The following is a 17,983-nucleotide window of genomic DNA, read 5'->3' as shown; positions in this document are numbered from 1 at the left end:
AAAATGCCACAAAGTTCATTTTCTCATTACTCTTTATCAGTACCTCAGCCTCACAGCAGGTGAGTCTGAAACAGTTGGTCTATGGGTGTTCTTGTGCCCCCTTAATTCATGCTAAAACCAAAAAAACTCTCTAATCAAAAAGCAATCAGACAAGTAGTTCTATTACTTGAAGAGGCTGCGTTTTGATTGAACAGTTCTATAGCTATCTTTTAAGCCTTTATCTCCTGCAGACTGACTTTTAACAGCTGTTCCCAGTGTCACTCATCTCTACTGAATTTTAATAGCCTTTATCATAACACATTCTGACATATTTAAGGGGGCTGGGCTTCCTGAGGTCACTCCTGTGTTGGATTGCACGCTTGCCACCTGTAGGTTATATCACCCTGAACATGAATTCAACATGGGCTAGCTAGACACTTTTAAAAAAGCACCTCTTCCTATCTACTAAAATAATGTGGCACGTCTTCCTAAAGATATAAAAAATATAATAAAAATATAATACTGCCAAACAAGTCCAATATTCATGGAAGCCATTCACAGTTTGCAAAGTGAAAGTGAGAGAACTGCCTTCTTCAACTCCTGCTGTTGTACCTGACTAAATATCAGTAAATGGTTATTACTGCATTCTGAGATGTTGCCTCCTGGAGTGAAACCGAATGGTTCTGAACGCATGCTTCTTGGAGAAAACAGTTTCTGATTTAATAATTTGCTATGTGTGTTGTTCCTGTCTCTGAGAGCAAAGCTGTTGAAAAACTTTTCAAGGAGGAGAACGAAAGATGCTTAGGAAATATGGCAATGATTTTAAAACTACAAAGATGTATTTAATAGCCACAAGTTTCATTACTTAATAGCTAGCTTAATAATTTCAGTAATTCCACTAGGCCTGACCTGCACTTTTACTTCAAAAGAAAAAACACACACACAAAAAAAAACAAAACACTTATTAAATTGGACAAACGTAAGTTTTGGGGCATGTGTGTGTGTGCATGTGTATCTGCTTGTCAGGGAGTGATATCCAGTGTTATCCAGGGTTTGTTTAGCAGAATCTTATCAATGATTTAATGAGCTGTTTGTTAGGCAAGAATTTTCTAAAGGAGGCACCACAGTGAGAGTCGCAGCTTAAATAGAAAAACAGTTGAGTGGTAACACAAAAAGGTTGAATTGTATCTACAGAAACACATTTATGCATGCTTATTCACTTTCACTTACCCATGAAAACAATGCACAGTCAACTCATGTAAACACTAATCCAGAAGCATACAGAATTACCCAAAGTGTCATTGTGCAGGAGCTTAAATAGGCACTTAGTTTACATAAGTGCACGCTCTTCCTAGGCTCCTGGCAGATTAGTGCAGGCATTAAGGGAAGATTCCTTTGTGCACACTGAAAATGTACAACCAACATCTTCATTTGCCATTCTACCTTTTCCAATTTGATTTTAAAATTCACAGAACTGGTTTTTTTTTGTTGTTGTTGTTGTTGTTATTTTTTTCCTTTTTTTTTTTTTCAGTACTTTGAAACACTATATGGTGCACACCAACTGAGAAGTGCTCCTTCTCCAACTTTACATGTGAACTTTCTGTTTTTTGCAAGATGCCCTTTCAGAAGTACCAGGTAATTCTTACCAGCACAACTTAGAATGGTTCAGAGAGCAGCTAGGGGTGCAGCACAGAGCAAATCAATGCAACTACTTCTGTGAAAGCTACTGCCCATTCCCATCACTTGTAAGACAGGTAGAAATGCAAGGCATCTACAATGTGTTAAACATAGTGCCTTTGCAACCTTCATTTATGGGAATTCATTTTCATTTCCTGGATCCTGCTGTGGAATGCTTCCAATGGACTGCACAACAGCTACCATTTATTTTTTAAACTGAGAACGGTTGCTCAACATAGCGATGTTTGGTTTGTTCTCTGGCACTGAGCATCAGTATTAGCTTCCCTGCATGTATTCTGACAACTCCCACAGTTTGGGGCCTGAGAGCAAATGGAAAACAATTTACAGACCTTTAACAGTACTTGTTATTACTGTTTGTCTTCTGCACATTCATGCCTGAGGAGAGAGCTACCAGGACAACAGTGCCAGGAAAGAAGGGACTGAATAAGGAGGATACACAAGCAAACTAGGATAGATTTAAGCAAGGCTGAATTTGTATCAAGGAGACTGGAACTCAGCAGCAACTCTTCTCTCCGCTCCCCGTACATTGCATTTCAGGATCTGATATTTAATGAATGTAAATTCTGAGTAACTTCACTAAAATACAGACATGCACATAGTGACCACAGTCAGTAGAAGCCTATATGCTTCTGTTGAAAGAAATCACAACAATACGTGCCTGAGCTGATAAAAATTTGGGAAATAAATCTATTAGAAATGAAATTCCATTCGGAATCTAAGTTTTTTACAGTAATCACCTGCATTTTCAGTGGCAATACAGATCTTGCACAATTATGCTCACACTGCCTTTGGGTCATATTTGCCCTTCAATCTTTACCCCTCCTTCATGCTTTGATGAGGAACATCCTGCAAAGGCAGCATCTCACTGTCTCCCCTCAAAGGATGCTGAATTTCCAGTGGTGGACAGCGTGGAGCAGGCCACGAGCAGATGCACAGTCATACTGACGCGGATACATATAAATGAGTTCTATCCAGAATAATTCAGCAGAAATTTCTGAATACAGATAGGCCTTATAAATAAAGCAAGAAAGTATTTTCAGTGAGCAAAAAAACACAGTTTATTCTGGACATAACTGTCTGGCAGCTAAAACATCTGCAGCTGCTTAACTGCATACTCGCTTCTCCTTACAAGTTCCCTAGCAATACTGCACACTCTGTTGATATATTACATACACGAAAGCATTTACATGTGCAGGAAAGAGAATTCCTTTTGGAAGCTGCTCTGCACTGCAGCATAAATACCATAACACTGAGGTGGAAGTTGTTAGCGGATCTTACCAGTAGGTCAGTCAGCAATTCCATCTATCTTTTTGACAATTTGTTCACAGCTTCCTAATTCCCTTGAGGTTTTTTTTTTGTCCGGGGAGCCCTCTGGAATGCACCAAGATTGCAGGTTCCCTTTTCTTCTGTGTTGTGTAAAGAGAAGGCACAGAGCAAGGTTTTCCACGAAGCCAAACGCACGTTCCTTCACAGCTCCTTCCTATCTGAGTTAATAAATTCCTGATTCAAAATTCAGAGCAGCTCCAGTTGAGTCCCTCAGCAGTGGCTCCGCTTTAAGAGGTTTTAAACAGCCTCATTTCCTACTGCTTTCAATGGGATATACCTGGCCCACCGAGTTCTGGTCCATCTATGGTTTGTGTCGTGGAGCCAATTTCAAGCACAAGTAATACTGATAGCACTTTTTATTCTTGGTGCTTAAATCAAAGTCAGAAATGAAGAAAACAATTTTACTCCATACCACCTGTGCGTTCCTTTCCCCGTCAGCTCCTTGTATTCCTTGTTAGGAAAAAGAGCTGTGTAATGCCAAAACAAGAGGTGGTATGATCCAGATGACATGAATATAATACCTGCCACAAAGGAAATCCTCAGAAAAGTTTCATTCATGACATCCAACAGAGATGCCAAAAAAAGCTTGCTGAAGAACCACTGTTATTTTCTTTCCTGGAAAGCTAGCAGCCTGTACAAGCAAAGTGACTGCACATTTTAAACAGATCCTTCTGGATCTTTACTGCATATAACCAGTCAAAAAAAATAAATTAAAAAAATCTAAATTCTGCTCTCACTCATCTCTAGGGGACCTGCGCTGAATTCAGTTAAGACAGAAAACATGAAAATAGACACAGCTTTTGGCCCACCTGCTCCATTGAAGATTTTGAGCATGCCTAAACAGACACACACACACACACACACACACACACACACACACACAAAAAAAAAAAATTGTACCTCAAGTAGAATTTAAAAAATTATGAAGTATTTTCCATATCTATTTCATCCTTTCTTAATTTCAATTTCTTGTGCGTGTTTTGGATCGCACTTATCCTGGTACTACATACATATAATTTATGACCAAACATACATTGTGAGGGCCTGTTAAACTTTTTACTGATGGGGTGCACTATCAAAAAGTTTTACAGACCACTGCTCTACAAGTTTTCTTCTGTCTTACCTGAGGACACTGTCACAACAAATTATTTTGATAAGATTAATGAAATTGCTTTTCAAACGCTGTCTTGAATAATTAGTATTTTCATCGTTAACCTAAGACCTATGAAAACAACAACCAGAAGAACTGCTTCTGCAGTCAAGTTATGTCCCAGTCCTCCCTTTGGGACTCCCCAAATGGAAGAACAACTGACTCCTAATTAACTGATAAGTTACCATGAATAGCACACACAGAGCCAGATCACAACTTTACAGAAAGGAAAAGGGAAGGAAGAGGCTGGAGGTGACACCTCAGGTGCTGTATGCTAACACTGCCCCAGCTCTGGCTTCCAGAAAAACGGTTCCACAAAAACTGCCCACGTGAACGGATTGAGATGGGCCATAAAACATCTGTGCAACAAATCAAAGATAGCATGTATTTTAAATAACATCACTTCTGAGTAATCATACATGTGTTGTTCTATTTTCATCAGTACTCAGGTTTGCCTGTGTGTACTATCACGATTATTACCGTCATATCAGTGCTGACTTCAGCCTCCTAAATCCTTACTCAAACAAGAGTTTAGAGGATGAAACCATCAGCAGGGAAAATCCTAATGGGTCCAAGCAGGCCAAGCTTTCACCTCCGGAGCTCCTGAACATCCCACTTGCAAGGGGAAGAGGGGCTGGGAATACATTTTGTGGATACATTAAAAATACATTAAAACAATGCCACTTAGGATAGCTCACCGGTCAGATTATTTGCTAAATAATAGAGCATGTGTTGTTTTAAGCAAGCTTCTTTTTTTTTTTTTTTTCTTTTTTGTTTTGTTTTAATTAAAAAAAAAGATTTTTAATGCTTCAACAGTGTATTACTAAATAAACTGACAAAACATCTCGGAACTAACGTAAACGTGCAATTTTAATGCCTTCTAATCACACAAATCAGCACAAGATTTTTGTACTTGTGCATGACCTTCTTCAAATTATCCCTCCATTTTGGCTGAATCAGAATAAGCGTGGGCTATTTGATAAAAAACACTAAGTGTGTGAAATGAGGGGCCCTCATCGCTTCTGCCAGACTCCTCTTGACAGAATGATGATAGAAGCATCACATCCCTGGGAGAGTAAATGCAAACTGACAAGAGATGAGCCTTTAGATGTTGAATATAATCTTGAATTGTGCTTGAAGTGTCTTATTATCTTGTCTTTTGATGTCTGCAGGGGTGGCTCATTGTTAGAAAAAGGAAAGCCCTTGCACATCTTTGCCATCTTTAAAAATTGTTTGGCCTTTAACAACTGCTTTTCCAACTAATGTCCATTTCTCCTGACAATAAATATGGCAGGTCGTCAGCAAGTGACAAACAATTTACTTTACATGCCAGGCTTTTATGGTTTTTGAGAGCTCATGTGGAAGCATATTTTAAAAAGCAGGAGGAAATTAGTATCATTACAAATGTTAAGATGGCTGCGTGTGTACTTCCCTGTGTGGTTATTCATTACTGCTACATTCTGCAGGCCCCACTTTAAAGTCCTGTCTTTCCTGCATTCAGACTGCTGTTAAAGTTCTTTATTTATCATTGACTAAAAATAGTCAATGAAAAATAAAGAGCAAGAAGCAATTTTCTTCTGCTCTAAAAAAAGCACTATTATGGATACAGTACATGGGTAATGCATAAAATCATATTTATTAATCATAACAAATCAATATCGGTAGTGATATGGCACAGTTTACCTGTATTGCAGACCCTCACAATCACATCACTGTTTTTTCCACCTTCAACAGCTCGACTTTTTTTTTCTTTTTTTTTTTAAACTTAAAAGTTTAATGACGAATCAGATCAATATGATTCCTTAGCAACTAAATCACAGGCGCACTAGTTTTTCCTGTCACAGCACCAGTTTTGAGAAAGCAGTCAAGTTCTTTTTTCAGGTCTCCGTCACTCTGAGAATCCATAAGAATTCTCAAATGGATCATAAACTGTTACAGGGTTCAGGTTATTGTATCATTATAAAAACGTATTGATACACTACAGATGACAAGACATGCAGCTCTCCTGCTAGTCTATTACAACCATCTGAATACCACAAGAAATATCAGATATAAACAAAATAAAACAGTCAGCAGTAAGCTGTCTTTTAAAGAATCTTATTTATATATATATATATTTATTTTTTAAACTGTCTTCAGCTGTTTCAGAATACAGCAGTTATTCAAAGTCACAGAAAATACAGAACCAAAACAGATTGTCAAAAAATTAAAAAAATTAAAACAAAAACAAAACAAATTAGAAGCCTGACCAGAGTCGAGAGATTTAATTCTGTTTTTATTTTTAATCACTGCAAGAAGGGGCCTGATTCTGCTCCTCCCCACAAGATGAATGCTTTGCTCTGAGTTCTCAGGCTGTCACTGCCTACACCTAGTTTGACCCACTGGAGTTCCAGAGTCACAAGCCATAGTCCCAGCAGACCCAAAGTTGCTCATCAACGAGGACATCTCATCTGAGGAAGCCTTCGTATCATTCGGTCCCTCCTTTATTCATGGCCTCATAAAAGCAAAGAGATGTGGGGGCTGGGGGAGGGCGAGCAGCACCAACTGATTGAAAGATTTTTTCATTTTTTTTATTTTTTGTCAGCAACTGTTATGAGAAGGCTCACCCTGCTGTAGCCATGTAAGATGACTGGGAAAGCAATGCATCAAATCACAGCCACAGAGCCACACAACAGTTCCCTTTGCTCTCTTCATAAGAGAAAAATCAAATGATGTATGCAGATGCTTATCTGGTTGGATACCATCATTACATTTACTGTGCTTATGAGAATAAAGTGTAATCAATTAGGAAACAGAAGTGTAAATAAACTAATTTTCTTTTCTTCCTTTTATTTCCTCCAGTTATAAATTCCACTGTTCCAGTGGAGAGATTTGTGGCTCGCAGTCCCAAATATTTATGATACGAGGCAAGGAAGCATAAGAAAGGAGGAGAAATAGCAAGCCTATACATTTACAATCACCTTTGAGCTCATATATATCTGTCCCATTGCTTATCTTTCTAGTCATGTTTTTATTTCAGTAGTAATTGCCATTTTTGGTGCAAAATTATTTTTTAGAGTCTAATTATGACAATCTGAACATTGCCTTGAAAAAAACTTCTTTGCTTATCTGACAGATTTATGTAGCTTTCAGCATTGGTAAAAAAATGGCTGCTGCCCAGAGCAGGTCAGATGTCAGCCCTTCAGGACTACTGTCCATTCTGCAACGCCAAACCAGCGGGCATGGAATCACAGAGCCTTCATGCTATCAACATCTATGTGCGTGATGGAAGGGAAGACCATGGTAACCCAGGACTGGCTAAATAATTCCTCTTTTGGCAAAGATGAAGACATCAGAAAGCAGTCACTCCTTCTTTTCCATATGTTCAGCTGACATTTAGGTGGAACATGGCAGGTTGCAGAGCACTGTCTGAGTGCAATAGGGGCTGTCCGTGGTTTGGCACAGGAGTATTAATGTAACAAACACCCCAAGGCATCCCAAAACCTTCCTGCAGGCATGCCAATGGGTGCTCACCCAAGACCTCTCAAAATCTAGCCCCATGTTTATTCAAATTGCTGAGCAAACATGACATCTTCACACCATGCGAGTAAATCCCAATTATATGCAAAAGAAAATATTAAAACTGCTCTATGTTGTATTTGCTCAAAAGATTAGACTGAATTCAAATGATCTTTCTTCCTCTCCAGTTAATACCGTGCTACCTCAATAAATAATTACACGTTCTTAATAGTATAATGTATTAAAGTATGCCTTAGGGTATATTTACTGAAGAACAATTCTGGCTTCCTGATTAAGCCAGGGTTTTAGATCATCCTGTTTGAGTGACAAATCTTACCCCAAAGAATAAGCTTCAAGCAAAGCATGGAAACCTAAAGAACCTAGAACTCAACAGCAGAGAAGCAAAACACTTGAGTAGACCTTATTGACACCACGGCTGTGTGCACCATGCATGTGTATGCACGCACAAACAAGTGCGAAGGGAAAGGGGAAGAGTTGCAAAATTGAAGTGTAAGAAAGGAAAGAAGGCATTTTTGTTTCTACTGAACCTCTATAAGGACTTGGAGTAGGTAGTGAGATTCTGTGTCCACTCCAGTCTCCTAATGGACTTCCATTACTTTCTGCTGGAACAGAACTGCCTGCTAATAAATCATTATACAACAACTTAAAAGCAAGACTTAAACAAGTGTGACTAGGTGAGATTGGACAACGAGCTAGAAAATTAAAAGACTTCACAGAATCACTAATGGTCAACCATCACCTGAACAGAAATACACACAGCTATCTCTAAAAGTATTAAAGGACTTCAAAAAACACCACAACAGTTTGCAAAGAACTAATGTAATCATAAATTGCTGTAGTTTCTCACAGAAAATCTTCTTCTCATTTGTTTAACACTCACATCTTCAGAGTAACATAAAACTGTTTTAGAACTGACTCTTTTATTGCAATAAAATAATTTACGTCCTATTCCAACCACATTGATAATTTTGATATTTAATCCTTTTTTTTCTTTCTGTCTTTTTTAAAAACCTTTGTCACCACTTTCTGTTAGCGTGAGCAGGTTTTTTTCTTTGCTTTACTTTCTGAAATTAAAACAATGATTTACCTTTCTGAAAAGAAAGGACACCTGATAAAAATAACACACTCTCCCAACAACTCCTTCTGCATACTCTGGAATAAAAATGGAAAAATCCAAACTCTCATTAGGAATAGCCAAGCAGTAGCTTAGTGTTAACCACATTTAGAGAGTTGCTGGGGTATGGTATGGGTTGAGCATCGATTTGGCAGATGTAGATACCAGCAGAATATCTACAGAATGAACCCAATTTCAGTCTCTCTGAAAACAGCAGGTTTTATTTAGCCAGACAGGCTGAGGTACTATTCTTCTCTAGATGACCTCCGCTTTCAAAGTAAAAGGGCTCAGACCTGCTTTCGAGAGCATCAAAGCAATATCAAAACATAAAGCAGGACATGTCACAATACAAATCTCCTTTTGTTTCATACCAATATTGATTTTGATTCTTACACAGGGAAGAAAAATAAAGACTTTACACGAACAAACATCAAACCATTTCCATTACAAAATAATATTCCAGCTGAAGCTCACAAATTATAATTTTTAATGTTATTCAGCTTTTGCCCCTCTTCATCATTAATTTTCTGATTTACTTGTCATATTAATGTACCTTCTGTCACCAAGCCCATCAGAAAGGATTTCTGTAACCAGCAAAATGTTCTTTTGATAGTGCTAATAATAGAACTAGTACTAATGGTAATTGTAATTGTAATAAAAATCAAAAAATAAACCATTAGTAGGAAAAAAAAAAAAAAAAAAAAAAAAAGAGTATACTGAATACACTGCTGTATCAAAAAGCCATAATGCTGATCTTCCCATCCTCTGACCATCTCTCTCTCCAGAAAGGGACCACAGGTGATGGATGTACCAGAAAGAAACAGCTTTGCAATGAAAAAGGAATAAAACAAAGAACCCACAAGTATCAGAAAGAACAAAACCTAGGAAAACAACGCAACCAGGAAAACCAAGTGCTACATAGGATATTAAAGAGAAAAATGATCCATAGGAGAATGGCAACTGTTACTATGAGCTTCCTACAGCTACCTCTGCCTTTGGATATTTTTAAAAAATTTATTAACCTGACAGCAGGAAACTTTATACAGCTTGCCCCCTGACAGTGTGCCAGCTTGGTGTAAGCACTTGCTATCTCTTTGTTTAGCATAAGGAAATCAAGAGAGGTGTTAAGTGGTGCCATGTGCACATTTGGGCAAACACACCTTCTTCTCTGTCTGCCTCTCTTGCATATTTCCAAGAGAACTTGCTGCATCGCATATAGTCCAATAGTAACATCCAATTCTCTTTCCTTCTCTATTTTTTGCATTTGCTTCCTTTCTAATGTTCAAGTGTCTGATCTATTATTAATCTCAAAACACAAACCTGCAAGGATCTCAATCAAAGAAAGTAACAGTTCTTTCACAAATTACCTGTTTACTGCCTGGTAGCCAGCAAGTTCCCCTTTGAAACCGCCAGCCATTTATGTTGCTTTTAAACAAGGTTGTTTGTTGATGTTATTTTTATAGCTTCAAAGACAGGGGAAGAAAGATTAACTAATTAAAAACGAACTATTTGTCATTCAGTCATACAAATTGCATACTCAGATTTCATTTTTTCTCCTTCCCGCACTAATCTTAGTTATTCTGTATATAAATGCAGATAATGAGACTTCAAGCCTCATTTGAGAAATGTGTAACGTACACTTAGCTCAAGAAAATGAAAAAAAAAAAGAAAATAAGTAATTAGAAATTCATGAGAAATAAAAAATTGTCTAAAAAAAAAAAAGCAGTACTTTCTCCACACTCAAAATAGTTGTGTCTGATGGTTTTTTTTTAACGTTTTGTTCTTTTTTTTGTTGTTGTTTTTAAATAGGTTCCCTTTGTCACAGTTGAGATGCAGTAATGGCTGGTTTATTTCCATAAAAGCAAGGGAATTTACAAGCAACATTTCCTCTTCATCCGCCCAGTTTTGCTTACACTGATGGGTAAAGGGAGCAGGAGCCCAACCTCTCCTTGTGTCGGTATGCCCGTATCAGCAGCAGCAGCACATGGGCACAGCAGGAGCCCTGAGCTAGTGATGGATTTTGCATCTTACCACTGCATCTTACTTTGTGTTTCAACAGTCACAACATCTTAGGCACTAATGGGCATCTGCTGCCTGCTCACCAGGGCATTCTCTCCTTCGACTTTGGTGAGAACTACACCAAGAAGTCAGGCAATAATATAAGTCAGAGGAGTAATTCAAGCCCCTAACTGTTCTCAAACTGCTATTTTTAATGTTGATATCAAACATATCCTTCAGAAATCACACAGTCTATCCCATCATCTAATTTTCAGATTCTTTGAAAACTTGCAGGCCTGTATTTGTGAGCTGATATTCTAAATGTGCCAACTCCTAACGCTCCCCATTGGCACCACCCCTTGAATGAAACAGTGCTCCTAATTCAAAGTTTACATGCATTAATGAAAGCATCCCACATTCAGGCACTAGCAGGATTGGTCCCAGGGCCCTCTATGATTGTATGGGTAACCAATAATGCCTCACACCAAAGCATCCGCAATGTGGAAAGTACTGTGGATCTGCTGAATAAAACTATTTGAAGAGAAAGGAGTCTTTCTTTGCCAATTGAACATATCTCAAATGTTCCTACAAGAAAGCCTTAGTTTTAATATTGAAACAACCCAGGCTTCAAACTTCCCTTGAACAGAAATACACACTAGAGCCTTAAAATGCAGCGAGAGTAATGAACACACCGAGTGCTTTCCCTGAATTTGCCAAAACATTTCTGATGGGCCGACACACCTTGTAGGCGCTTAAAATACAAGAGCATAACCAAAACACAGAGAATCATCCTTAAATACGGCGATGAAAGGACGGCTCCTTATTCGTGGGCCTTTCCCCACAGGCGAGCCGTGCTGCTAATGACAGTGATGTGAGCTTCTCTGAGCAGCCTGGCAGTGACCCCTGCTCTGACCCGCCGAGCCATCGTCTCCAGAGGTGAAAAACAATTTAGCCTTCACCCTCTGTACCCGAAACAAAGCCAGCGTCATAAATTCTAATGGAGGCAATTCTCGTTTTAAAATGATATTGGATGGCGTATGCTTCCTTAAAGAGCAATATGAGGGACCTGCTAGCAGAAGAAAGAACTTCTGCCCTGTTCTGCTGCAGCACGCATGTGTATGCCTCTATAGGAAGACACTCTCAGGTCTGAGTGGGGGTAACGGTTCTGGGAAGGAAAACAAAATACCAAAGTCAGCTCAGGGTTTTGAAAACAAAACCCTTGTTTACAGAAACGAGTGCAGATTCCTTTAACTCACAGAGCCCACTCACTCTGTCAAACGTACACAGCATTATGAAAAAGCAGAAAGCTGGTACAGAACCACAGCCTTCAGTTCCATCACAGGAAGATGGAAGATTTAATTTCACAAATCTTTGCCAGCACAAAAAAAAAAAAAAAAAAAAAAAAAGGTAGTAAGCATTTCTTTTTTTCTTTTTTATTTTTCTGCTGTCCTGCAATCCTTAAGTAGGAAGCATTTCTGTCCCGCTAATATTGGCTGGGTCTGGCACTCACTAAAATACATACTTTTTTTTTTTAATTTGTAAGCTTTATGCATAAAACTACAGGCTTGATATATGACAAAAACAAACAAACAAGCAAGCAAACACAATTTCTTATGATTTAGTCGAATTATCTTAGCCAACATCTAATTATGTCACAAATTACCTTTAATTAAGGATTCACTGTTCTGAGCCAACCCTATAAAAGCCAACCTCAGCCCACAGGTGCTTCTCAAGCTTGGACGAATTTCCTGGGGTTTTTACTGTACAGGGAATTTCACACACAACATAAGCCCAGTGTCTACACCAGCTTTTGAATCTCAACAGTTGTGATATTACATAGCTAAACGTTGTTTTGTTCTTGACATTTTCCAGACCAATACTTGATAACTTATTTTAAACTTCTTTAAAGACATTGTGTAAAAAGACACCTAATTTAGTACCAAATCCTAATGTATTTATTCAAGCAAAGCTACTACTTAACATTAAAAAAAAAAAAAAAAAAAAAAAAGCTTTTTTTAGTGAGAACTGGGAAATTAGGCCTGTGTGGCTATTTTGAAGCATACTGCAGAGTAACACAAGCTGATCTGAAACTGACACTGCCAGGAATGCCGGCCAGCCAACCTTAAATTATGTGTTGCTTAATTACTTAACATGACTAAAATGGAGATACTGCTTCACAAATATTTTAAACAATAAATAACTATCATGAGATCTCTAGTTAAGTAGCTTTGCCTTTTGTTGCAAGGCAAAAGTGGGATTTCTGGAACGGCAACTCTAAACCTGCACAAACTCCAGACTTGAAAATGCTGCTTCTGAGTTTACATGCCTCAGAATATAGAGATTTCCCAATATTTTGCGCTTCAGAAAGCATTTCTCACTGTGTTTAACTCTCTTCTTGTTTCACATTATTTCAGTATCGGAAGTTACAGCTACAGCCCCTCCAGCTACAGGGCAGCCATTGCTTCTGGAAATAAAACCAAACAAAAACCCAACCAAAACACCACAGTAGAAAGAAAAGAAGGCAAAGAGGCAGCAATCACAACCGTGCCGATCCCAGCTGCTCCTGCCACCCCCCTCACAAGTAACACTGCAGCACAGTGACTAAGTGCCCCATGCCCATGCCCCCACACGCAGCTTCAGGTGGGAGCTACTGCAAACTGCCAAAAACTTGTCCCAGCTAGTGCTGCTATCTGAGACACACAGAGCTGCAGCATCCACCTCAGAAGGGTACCAGAATCAGCACCAGAGCACCCCCACAAGAGAAACAAAAGTTTAATGCACATCTTTCCTAGTCAAACATAAGCATAATTCATCGTAGCCCTGCCCTCTTCTCACCTGGGGCAGGGACTGAGGTGTTAAAGAGGTGCCTTTTTTTGGGCCACGTGCTACCAAAACAAAAAATGAATATCCACTGCTTCTGTGGTATGCGGTGAAATACTGAAACAATGAAGTATAAGATAAAAGACGTGGATTTTAGGAAAAGGTACAGGTGAGCAATGTGGGTCTCTGCAGAAATAAACCCATCTGTCACAAGAAGGCCAAGCAGAATGTGTCCAATGAGAAAGAATAAAGCTCTTTGCACCTAATCATTCAATTCTGTTCATCTGTATGAAAATAAGACTCGTGAAATATTGCTCACATCGACAGAACATAAGACACACAACTGCTGCTCATTCATTTTCACTAATTCAGTGCATGATCTTCACCATTTTTTCAAGAAACGTGAAAGAGACAGTGTAGGAAAACTTTGTTTTCCTCCCTGTGACTTTCTAAAATGCTTCTCCCTCTCTTGCTTAATAGATCTGGGCAAATTTTCACACAGAATTTATTACATGCTATTTTAGATAAAGGAAATTCTTTTCTTTCATCGCACAGAAGAAAGAGGAAGAAAATGCCAATCTCTATGCCATCATATGTCAAACACGTTCACAAATAATGTAATTTCAGAGACTGCAAATAAAGCCCTTAAGTATGCATTCCTAATATGCTATTCATAACATTAAACAAAGAGAAACAGATATAGAATAATCCTTCATATGCAAGCATCAAAGCTTTAAATAAAAGTAAATTTTAATTATTTACTGCAAATGTATCTTAAAGGGAGACATCCAGGACATAAAGGCTAAGTATCTATTTTGAATAAATTTGCTTCATTTCATCCTTCAATGTATCAAAATAGCCCCGTTTTTTTTTTTCCCTTTCTGTTCTCAAAGTTACTAAAATTAACTGGTAAGAGCTGCTGCTACAACATCTGTAGCATCTGTTGTAATTGTCACAGAACTCAGATAAGCAGTACATAAGTTCATACTGAGGCAATAGAACTATCTCACTATCTCACCTACTTTTCTTTCTTTCCTTTTTTTTTTTTTTTTTTTTTTTTTTTACTTAGGAACATCTTTTTAGCAGTATATATACCAGGTTGGCAAACACACTTGCTGAAACAAACAGCACGATATACTAATTTGTAGCTTTTCCAACACTCTTTTAGGTACACAAATTACATTCACAATTCAGGAGATCAGATATTGTTGCACATCATTCCTATAATCCCACACGACAACTCTAATGAAAGTACGTGTGCCTATTTCATTACCACCCAAATGACAATGGCTCAAAAAAAACAGCCCGCCTTTTATCACAGGACTCGCCTGGTCTAAAAGCAGACATTTCAGCACTCTCCAATTAAAAGTCCATTTTTCTGTTTTTTATACCTTGCTTTAGCAGATGCACCCAGTACATTTGATCACATAAAATATATAAACAGTAAAAGATATTTATACCAATATATATGCAAGTAACAGCCTCCTGTATTTTAGACATCAGAATTACTTCCTGAATGAAATGGACTAAAACAATTGTTACGTGGTGTGTGAATATACAAACTGATAACAGAAACTATGTTTTCCATGGAAACAAAGATTTCTGAGAGGGTACTTAAACATGGATGTGATATTCAGTGATGGCCATTACTGCAACTGAGAAATTAAATTTTAGGTTTATTGTTTTTATTTTCTCTTATTTGCAGCAAAGTTAGTGAGTTAAACATTTCTGTGCTATTTCTTCTAGTAAGGGGTGAGGAATATTTTTAAAGAAACTCACATGTATTCTTTTATTTATAAAATCTTTCAGCTCTAACTGTAGCTGGAATACTGAAATGTGAACACCACTACAGATTTTCTTACAGATTATGAAATCAAAACTTGAATCTTAGAAAATGGGCTCTCTCTGTGCCTCAAAGCAGCATTCTCATTAAACAACACGTTTCTCCCTTCAACTTCTACTTATAGGATCATGGAAAAACTAAGGAAATGCTCTGCTTCTATTAAGGCTTCCCTTAAGTCACAAATGGAAATAATTAAAAGGAACTCCTCCAAGAGAGCAGTCACACTAAACCCAAAATGTCACTATGTACCGTGGAGTACTGCTCCAGCTCAGACATCTATCAACATCTATCACTCAAGCACGCGCCTCAACAACTCTGCTCCCTTTTCTGATTAGAGATCAGAGTTGCCTGAGTTGGCTTACAGGGTGTCATCCGTTTGAATGACAGATGTCTGTGTTGGAGTGCCACTCTTACTGCTTTTGTTTTGATGAGGAAAGATTATGCTTTCATCTGGCATAATTTAGGCTATTTAAAAATTAAACAGTTTTGCTTTTTTTTTTTTTTTTTTTTTCCTGGCACACAATTTAGAAGAAATATTTTATTTCTAATTTAAATTTTAAAGCCACCAGCTCCACGTGCAGTACGCTTGGTAGCCTTTGTTTACTCAGTACAGAGTGTCTGCGATGGGACTGTCTCAGCTCTCCTTACACTGCTTTATCTTTACCATTTAAAATGGTAGCTCCTCAGTTTAGCCCAGCCACAGAAAGGGCTGATAGCATATCATGCACTCACATCAGCACTTAACGCCATAAATGTTAACAAAATACTCCAAGAAAAAGGATTCCACTTCCATTTTTAACATCAGAGACCTTGGAGCCAAATAAGAACATAAAACGAGCGCAACTTGCATAAAATAAGTTCACTGTTGACAAAAGTTTTCAGGAGGTGCCACTGTCACTCGCGGTAGCCAGGCGCAATGGGAGCAGAGGGCTGATTGCCTGCGTGCTCCGAGCTACTACTACTCCTTGGTACTTGTGAGAGAACTGAGTGAACAAAAAAATAATAATAATAAAAAATAAAAAAAAAATAAAAAAGAACGGGGGGGAGATTGCTCTTCCGGACAACATGGTAGCAGTGAAATGAAATACCTAGACAGACTTACCGAAGAGCTTGCTGGGAGTGTCCTCGCTGTCATTTGATTCCACAGGCGCAAGCAGGGGCTCATTCAGCTCGTTGTCTGAAGTAGCTGCCTTGTCCTCACCTCTCAACTCTGCATTCATTTCACTCCGCAGTGACAGCAAGGGCTTACTGACTTGTCCAGCTATCATTGGATCCTAGGATGGGGGAAAAAAAGAGTGAGGGAAAAAAAAAAGTGGCAGCTTTGGTGTGCGTATAGTCTCTCTTCCACTCCCTCTCCCTCACACACACACATACACTCTCTCTCTCTCTCTCTTATCTCTGGCTGCTCCTGCTGTTATTGCTGGCTGCAGTCAAGTGAAGAGCTATTACAGATCCAATGAGTTTTCCATTACTCCCCACCCTATTAAAGCTCAACTAGCATGTGAGAGATTCAGGATGCTTTGGAGAAAAACTTCTATGAAAGCAACATAACCAACACAGCTTTAATTGTGGGATGTGCTTTTTGTGTGTGTATGTTTTTACACCTCGCTCTGTCCTTAACGTAGTAAGAAACGAAATTCCTGTATGCTCCAACGGCACCGAAGAGGAGCGCCCTGCCAGCACTCCCCGGTGATTTAAAGAGGCATCCTCCTCCGTGCAACATTAACAAATTCAAACACACACACACACACACACACACACACACACACACCTCTCCGCCAGTGTTTCTATGAAAATACACAGCAACAAATAGCCATTTCAGCACGCACACTCAACAGAGACACAGATTTCTTCCAACGGTTCTCACCTCTGGGATGCTATGCCTCAGAAGTCTGTAAGCACACACACAAACACATATTTTTGTTTTTAAAATTAAAAACACGTAAACTTTTTTTTTTTTTTTTTTTTTTTAGATAAAATGAGGGAAGATACTTACACAAACAGTTTGCAATTATTGTCGTGCTTGGGACGTCATAGCCCCGTAAAACCTTACATCTACGTATTTAAATTGTTTCCTGACGAATTGGATCTGTTTTATCTTCTGCTCACTGAGGACATTTGGGGTCAGGCATTATTTCCAAGCACACTCTATTATCCCGTTTGCAAACTAACAGGTATAATACCATGACAGCAGGGAAACCAGAGTAAAAAAAAAAACTGAAAAAAAGAAAGGAACAAGTGACCTTGTTGCGCTCCCTGGCAGCTATTTATTGCAAAGTTCATGCCTAAATGGTTCTTATGCAGAGAACAGGTGACCAGCGAGCAAGTAGGTTGGTTAGCATGTTCCCTCTGTCCCGTCATCACATTGGTCGATGTTTGCCTATGGGTTTTTTAATGTATTCATGTCTGAAAAGTGAATTTGATATGACACATGATAATCTATGAAAATGTTAATCAATACAAATAGTTTAAGCTGTCATCAAATGCACTTCTTTAGTCAATACTCATATCGCTGAAAACAATGTCACTGTCACCA

At 38.5% G+C, this 17,983-nt stretch overlaps 1 protein-coding gene across 3 annotated transcripts in view; it reads right to left on the bottom strand.

The window, feature by feature from the left end:
• Positions 1-17,983, bottom strand: part of POU6F2 (POU class 6 homeobox 2) — a 312,367-nt gene that overhangs the window by 240,454 nt on the left and 53,930 nt on the right. The window contains exon 2 of one of the 3 annotated variants that reach the window (XM_085226674.1): positions 16,550-16,721. In XM_085226674.1, the coding sequence (XP_085082800.1) occupies positions 16,550-16,721 (172 nt within the window). Of the gene's footprint in view, positions 1-16,549; positions 17,017-17,983 lie in introns of those variants that run through there. The other 2 variants (XM_085226673.1, XM_031554003.2) reach the window with 2 other exon arrangements.

This window comes from Meleagris gallopavo, chromosome 6, assembly GCF_905368555.1.
Source record: "Meleagris gallopavo chromosome 6, MGAL_WU_HG_1.1, whole genome shotgun sequence".
Classification (NCBI taxonomy): domain Eukaryota; kingdom Metazoa; phylum Chordata; class Aves; order Galliformes; family Phasianidae; genus Meleagris; species Meleagris gallopavo.
The sequence above is the reverse complement of the archived record's forward strand: the minus strand, read 5'-3'. Positions and strand labels throughout refer to the sequence as shown.